At 39.7% G+C, this 7,958-nt stretch overlaps 1 protein-coding gene across 1 annotated transcript; it reads right to left on the bottom strand.

Annotated features, from left to right (window-relative positions):
• Positions 1-1,532: 1,532 nt before the first annotated feature.
• Positions 1,533-7,275, bottom strand: slc35f6 (solute carrier family 35 member F6). The gene is made up of 6 exons (XM_020604075.1): positions 7,051-7,275; positions 4,853-4,925; positions 4,414-4,585; positions 3,835-4,050; positions 3,535-3,645; positions 1,533-2,797 (listed from the first exon to the last, which is right to left on the bottom strand). Exons 1-6 carry the CDS (start codon positions 7,125-7,127, stop codon positions 2,331-2,333), a joined length of 1,116 nt encoding a protein of 371 aa, XP_020459731.1. The 5' UTR covers positions 7,128-7,275; the 3' UTR covers positions 1,533-2,330.
• Positions 7,276-7,958: the final 683 nt, after the last annotated feature.

Genomic DNA, 7,958 nt, shown 5'->3' with positions numbered 1-7,958 from the left:
CAGTGGTGGAAAAAAAAAAAAAGGAGACCACGATCCATCAGCAGAGAAGCTCCAAACAGCAGCAGGGCTGAAGGTGCAGAGAGGTCTGCAGGCCTGCTGCTTTTATGGAGTTAAAGTCAGATTATAGAGATGTATAATCCGTCTGCTCAGGGTTTGGAGTGAAATAAATCCATCTGTCAATCTATTTAGATCAGTTTGTCCCAAGGGAAGACAGATCGCATCGGGACAATTTGTCCAGAAACCAGCTACTGGAAATGCTTTTTTTTCCATGCTGTCCCAGGAGCTTCTTCTGCTATGGCTTTAATTTATGATTTCATTTTTAACGTCAGACTCTGTAGCTCTCAATCCAACTGACCAGAGGCCTAACAAACACGGTTCCCTCTATTTTATATTTATATATATATGATCCAGATCCTGCAACTAATTGTTGTTGTATAAAATGTTTAAACACAAAATGTTGGCCTAAATCCAAACTGTCCATAAAAGGAGAAAACGTTAAAGTCAACAAAAATTACTGTCTCCGAATGTTTTATAAAGCAAACATTTCTTACAAGTGGTTTAGAATTATTTACACAATGCGTTGCACTCTTCACTTTAGGGGCTATTGATCGTTATCTAATATGCAGTAGGCTATATATGTATTGCTTATTTAATGGAATCATTCTGATTTATGACCATAACGTTACTGCACTCTGGACAACATAATGTTAAGCCTTTCCCCCCTCAGTACATTGACAAGACAGCAGTCCATAGCCCCATATCCAAAACGCAGCCACATACAGTGAAGTGCTGCCTTTTCTTAAGCAAAACGCTTCCATCTAGTGGCCACGGATGTTTTACACTGACAGAAAATAAGAAAAGTTTGCATGGCACATTGACACAATAGGCAGGCTGTGGATATAAAACGTGTGTGTGTGTTAAACTAGAACCCAGCAGCATATATTTAGGTGACAGTAGATCAAATATTTTTGTTACAATAATATTAACCTGCATACTGTATCTGCTACTTTACTGCAGGTAAACTATATCAAATAATTGTTTTGATTTTGTTTCCAAGTACAGAGGAGTCCTGGGTTTAACCTTTGACCTCAATTAAAGCCTAAACGCCATCTTCAGGAGAGATGCTGGGTTTACTCAGGAAGTGAAAGTAGATATCAGCTGCCGGTGCTGGTGATACTGGAACCTTTGACTGATATTTGTCATCACACTTCTGCTACAATTTTTGCTAATTAGGAAGCACAGTAGTTACATTACCAGTGCATATATTAAAAACATAAAATATTTAATAATGTCTGTTATTCATGTCATTGTCTTTCTTTCATCCTACAAATACCAAAAGCTTGAGAGGCACCACTGAGGCCTAAAAACAAAAAGCTGCAGTTTAACATGATCATTACTTATTGATCTGCTTTGTTTGTTTCACTGTTTGATCTATACAATGACCTGAATGTTTACTAAGCACTTTATTGATTAATTGCATTACAGCCAATGACTGTACTTTGCTGCAGGTCAACAGATGCCTGAGTAAACACTCCATTACACCACTCAACAAGTGTGATTTAATGACAGTTCCCTCTTTTACTGCATGTTACACCCAACACCTCAGATATGTGAATAGAGAAGCAGCAGCAGAATTAACAATAACACGTGTATGAGCTCTGAACAAATACCAACCTCTGGCAGTGCACAGTCTCCACAATGAAAGACTTTGGCACAAACATAGTGCACAGGCATCCACATTCCTAAACAGACCAGTGGAACAGAATTAAATTCATAATTAGAAACAACATGACAATGACCCACCTGTTTGAGATAATGTGCACAAGGTTTTGTAACATACATTTTTATCATGTAAAAATTTTCATAAACCTTAGTTTTAATTTAATGCCAAGTCATTAAAGCAAACAAAAATCAAAATCAAAGTAATCCATAAAAACTCCTTCAGACTGCCCTCTCTACCATTTGTTTCTTTAAAACAATAGTTCAATATTTTGCAAAATAAGCTTATTCTCTTTTCTCCAGCTCGATGTTCAACCAGCTGATGGGAGAGTGGTATAAATCCTAAGTATTTACTAAAAAAAAAAGAACTTTTGCACTCTTACATATTACAGTATTGTGTGAGGTCAGTTATTCTGAGTGGTTTTATTTTATTTATTTAACCAGGAAGCTCCCATTGAGATACAAGATCTCTTCTTCCCGGGGGTCCTGATTAAGATGACTAGCAAAACTGTATAAACAAGTGAACTTAAAAAGAAGCTGTCAATGTTCATGAAAGGTTTAGTGTCCTTATCAGACAGGCCAGTGCACTGGGATGCCACCTGTGCTGAGGTTTAGCTCTGGTCATTCAGCAGGCTCTCTCGTTCTCCTGGGTTGCTCTCCTCCTGTACATTCACCATCCTGGCACAGAAAGGTATCCTGGTGAGCAGGGGGCGGTGCAGACCATTGTAGAGAGCTGTGCCCAGAAGCAGCACCAAAAAGCCCAGAACCTGCAGGCCGTGAAACTGCTCCCAGCCAAGCCCCAGGCTAACCACCCAGATAATCAGCGTGCGCAGGCTGTCCAGCACCATGCGAGTGGTGGCGCTGATCTCTTTTGTGACGCTGATCCCGGCAAAGTTGAAGAAAGCGATGCTGACTGTGTTTCCCAGTAGAGCCAGCAGGATGAGAGGCTGGTGCCCGATCTGACAGAAGGCATCCAGCGCGTCCTCCAGGACGTGTCGAGGGTTGTTACTGAAGTCGCCCACAATGATGAAATACATTGGGATGAGCAGCAGCGACAGAATGAAGAAACCAAACAAACCTGCAGATACAGAACATCATTTATTACAAATCCTAACAGTCATTCCCAACATGTTTGGCTTGTGACCCCATCAATTCAGGTCAATTACCAAATGTACTTGCTGGAAATTTATTTATATAGGGCATTTTCATGCACAAAGGCAATTGAAAATGCTTAACACAACACACACAAAGAGACACACACATTACAATGCACACAGATAAAACATTAGAATGCAAATGCAAAATATCAATTACAGCACAAAGTAGCAACATGCTTTTAGGGCAGAGACACACCAAGCCAACATGAAAGAACTAGCAGCAACATAGGCTGACTGTTGTGTCACCTCATGTCGCCTTTGTCTGTGCCAGTCGGATCAAAAAACTGACACTTGAACACACCACACAGAGTACAGCCAACACTGACTAGCACATGTTCTGTCTGTGTGAGAGAAATAACGTGCCCTACCAGCAGATGGCAGTATCTGTATTCACCATTCAGAAAGTGAAAGCAGAAGAGGCAGAAATACAAGTTGTAAACAATGCAGCTCTCGTTCAAAACAGCTGCTGTTTATGCCCAATTCTAATCCAGAACATGTCTGATAAGAAGCTGCAAATGACAATACTGTTCTCTGCCCTCAGTCTCTCCTGCTGTGAGTTGAGGTGGTATAACTCTGCCCTTCTTTGGGTAAAATCCTCCTATTGGTGGTGTTGTTGCAAGACATGTTGTATGTAAAGACAGAGAAACAGGTCATGTACCTTCAGTACCGACAGCCCGAAGAGGATGGACATCGTGTTTGTAGACAAACTTTTCCTCCAGGACCATCTGCACTGCAACAATGATCTGAGCTATGATGATCAGAAGGTCTCCTGCAGGACAAGACAGAGAAGTGGAATGAAAGAAAAATCATATAACAGCAACATTAAATATGGCATTGCTTTATTTGATCAGTTTTCTTGTTATCCTGCACCACCACTGAAATGAGTGCAGAGCAAACTCTACTTTGCTAGATGACTACAACAAACCTCAGAGTACATCATAAAGAAAATCCACCTTACCCGTGATGACGTCACTGAGTTTGCGTGTGTCGTCTTGGTGCCCGCTGAATAAGTCAGAGAGGCCCACTATCACCAGGCCCAGGATGGTGATGACGATGCCAAGCCACTGGCTAGCTGCCAGATGGCGCCTCAGGAAAGCCACAGAGAGCAGGCCAGTGAAGATGATGACGGCTCCACGCAGCATCTGGAAGCTGGAGGCGCTGGTCATGTTGAGAGCTGGAAAATTGACAGGGTGAGTACACAAAAGGCTAATCACAGTCGGCATGAGTTAACTTTGTACATTTGGCATCTAAAATTATGTGTTCCTTTTCAAGAGACTTATACAAACAAATTCATACAGCCTGCTAAAGCTGAAAGACAGAAGCTGCATAACACGTCCAGTGATACTGAGAAAAGCAACTTTGTTCTCTCTGACTAATCTCTACTGCACCAATGGGATCTTGTCATGACATCTGACGTCTGAAGGGCAGAACACCTCATGTTTACCATACAACCAACATCTGAGCACTTTCGATAAGCTGTTGGCCAACACTGTCTTAACTTAAAAAAAAAACTGAACACACAGTTGTGGTCACTTACCAACATACATGATGGACGTGCCCATCATGTCACACATGGCGGGAGGTAGGAAGAGGAGAGGGTTGAAGCTCTGACCTGGGTTCATCTTGGGCTCTGGTCTCCGTCGGTCATGGCAAAGTAAGATGTAGAAGACTGCAAGACAGCTGAACTCACCCAGAAACATACCCACTGCCTGGACAGGGGTTGAGACAGGGACAGACAGGGGAAACTGATTTTAACTAACTTTGGAAACAGCTGCTGAAATAACAATTGGATGTTAGCATTAGCTGAGACAGCGTACAGCTAAAAAAAAGCTGCCAAGAAAAGAAAGATGCCTGAAGAAAAAGAAGAAGACCGTTTCCCAAAAGTTGTATATTGTAGCTTTAATAGGGCTGGATATCATTTAAAAATGTTCTATAAAATCCTTTCTTCCAAAAGCTATTGTCACTTCTTACTTTACCTGTACAAATGGGTGAGAGAACTGATGTTCAGGGTCACTGTGGCACCCCTTTGCACTGAACAGATCGGCCCATCTGTTGGATGAGATCACATTACAACTTGTTACACAAACACATATAGAAAACACCCATATGAATAAAGGGTTGTCACACAATAAGCAAACTTTGTTTAACATGAAGCAAAATGTAAATGGGTCTACAGCTGAGTCTTGATCTGGAGCAAACCACTTTCTCATTTCAGTTCTTTCACATTGTGCCTGTGTTTAACCAGCACAAGCTGAAAAGTGCTACTGTGTAGAGAATTTCTACACCGATCAGCCACAATGAGGAAAAGGGAGCATTTGGTTTGATGCAAGGGATCTCACTGCTAATGAAAACACGGCAGAATTATTTGATGCCAGTATCTGCAACAAAATCTCTAGACTTGTTGAGCATTTATCTTCCCCAGTTAAAAACATTTAACTCTTAAGTATCTCTAATGATCTGTTACAGTGGGTACAGAAAGTATTCAGACCCCCTTAAATGTTTCACTGTTTGTTATATTGCAGCCATATGCTAAAATCATTTAAGTTCATTTTTTAGTGAAACATTTAAGGGGGTCTGAATACTTTCCGTACCCACTGTATATCACGATCACATTGTTTCCCTGTGACATCAAGTAAAACACTGTACATTCAGGCAAAATGAAGTTGCTTTTCACTTGTGAAGTTAATGAATAGGTCTGCACTCTGATTTTTATAGTGGGACAGTTAGAGGAAGCATGACCAGCATGTGAGTGTCCGCGTCTGCTATGCGATCCTTAAAGTTGATGACACAGCAGATCCTTCTGAGCTCATCAGTAAAGTGAGGAAACTAAAGCAGGTATTATGACTGATCTAGATCTACTATAACTAGGTTTTTCTTTTTATTTTTGGGAACCTGCACCTGCTGTAACTGATCTCAGCTGTAGGGCTTTAAAATCACTGGTTTCAGGTGGCTGTAGTGAAACCTTATCTGTTAGTTTCTGTGTTCGTCTGTGAGCAACATGACACAGCTTGCTCTGTCTGACACATTAGCACTACATGATGCACTTGAACTGTGAGTCATAGCAGTTTCCTTAGCCGACAAAACCCACAAAAGGACAGGAAACTGTGTCAGCCAGTGCAGAGCTGATATCACAGATTATTAGAGAAGTAAAAAAAGCTGAATTTCTTGTTTTGCTAAAATGGCAAACCTCTTTCTACTGTGACAGTAAATCGGGAGGCCATAAAGTCAGTCTCTGTTGTATATAACTGTAAACTGAGTAACTTTGGACTGCTGGTTGGATAAAGCAAGTCATTTGAAGATTTACATTTGTGGTCTGAGGACATGTCTTGCTGTTTTCTGATGGTGTAAAGATCAAATAATAAATCATTCAAAAAACATATTAGTCAATAAGGTGTGAACACACTTTGGGAGTGAAACAATTTGCAAAAATGAGAGAAATGTCCTTTTAATCAGCTGTAAACTAGGTTATTAATTGTTAGTTTTTTATCAAAGAAAATGCTTTTCTCTGGATTCCAGATGTGACATTTTGCTACTTTCTTTTATTTTATATCACTGTGAATTGAAAATCCTTGAGCTTTGGACTGGTGATTGGGTAAAACAAGCAATCTATAGCTGTCATTCCACAATATGCACAGAAACATATAGTGAATTTCTGATAACCCGTGACAGGACAATATCCCATCAATGCAGCTTTGTTATGCACAGATAGCTCTTGATCAAATCATCACAATTAGTGCCAGTTGAGACTGAAGGACAGTAGGTAAAGCAATGTATTAATGGTATAGTATTGTCGTGGCTGGTAGTAATATTTACAATAAATGTCTGTTATAACACACTTTAACTTCCTGATCAAATGTAGGTAAATGTAGCTTATCACACAGCTGGATACGGATTTTTAAATTCGCTAGGTTTGTAAGGCTAGCAAGCTAACACGTCGTTAGCTTGTTATTTAGTAGCTAGTGGGTAAAATAGTAGCTAGCGTTACCTGCTAATGTTTATAGTAGCTGTAAGTGAACTACAAAGGAGCAAATTAATATCACTTTGCGACAAATGTGTAATAAACAACCTGCCTCGGTTAAGTTTGCAAGCGAAACATTTATTGCACAGTGAACCGGCACATTTTCATGCAGTTAAAATATCTTACCAACAGAAAAACATAAACAGCTGTACTCACTTTGCCGATAATGTGTTGATAGAGCCCGTTATGAGCATAAGTCCCGCAAGGAACAGCTGGTATTTTGTCCAAGACATGCTGAACGTGTGGACGGGACAAACAACCCAGGAACAGAAAACTGTTTAGATTGAGGACCCCAGGTTCTTATTCAGAAATGTGATTTCCTTTGTATGTGCACGCCACATGACAGCCCAGAGTCAGCTGACCGCAGACCATACGTCACGCTGCCTTCACGCTCTGTCAGAAATTACGTAACTTGAGGAAAATTACTAAATATAGACCACATATATATTTTCAAGAAGAAAAATGAAAGTAAATACTTTTGGCTAATAGTGAATTGCCATAGTTTTATATAATATACAATGGTACATTAGGTGTATTGAATTAAAAAGGAGAAACTTAGTGAAGGAAACTAATGGTTTTATAACACAGCTGTACTTGTAAACACTACTAAATTAACAAAGCAATATTACTATTCAAGTAAATATCATATATTGCTAATCACGTTTAAATGAGGAAAATGCTCAGTCTTGACCTTGTAAACAACAGCTGAGAAAACAATCCCACTATTTACTTATGATGTAACTGTACTGATGTTTTTGATCATATCAACCATGATCCAGAATTTAAGTTTATAGGCTTACTGATAGGGAAAACGCAGTATTAGTGGTCCTCTATGCCTATAGCTTCATTATACTGGTTGAAGTCCATACAGTTTCAACAAAATTCAATGAAGTTACTTTCCCGTATTTTATTTTGATATTGTACCATAAAGCAATTCTGTGTACTTGATACAGCTGCCAATGAAAACACCAGGTGTTACTTGGTCTTTTATGCTATTATTGACCACTCACTGTACTTAACTTTAAGTTGTTTATATAATTTGCAGTAAAACAAATGAAGAATTT

Source organism: Monopterus albus, unplaced genomic scaffold (genome assembly GCF_001952655.1).
Source record: "Monopterus albus unplaced genomic scaffold, M_albus_1.0 scaffold63.1, whole genome shotgun sequence".
Lineage (NCBI taxonomy): Eukaryota > Metazoa > Chordata > Actinopteri > Synbranchiformes > Synbranchidae > Monopterus > Monopterus albus.
This window is presented reverse-complemented; position numbering and strand designations above follow the sequence as displayed.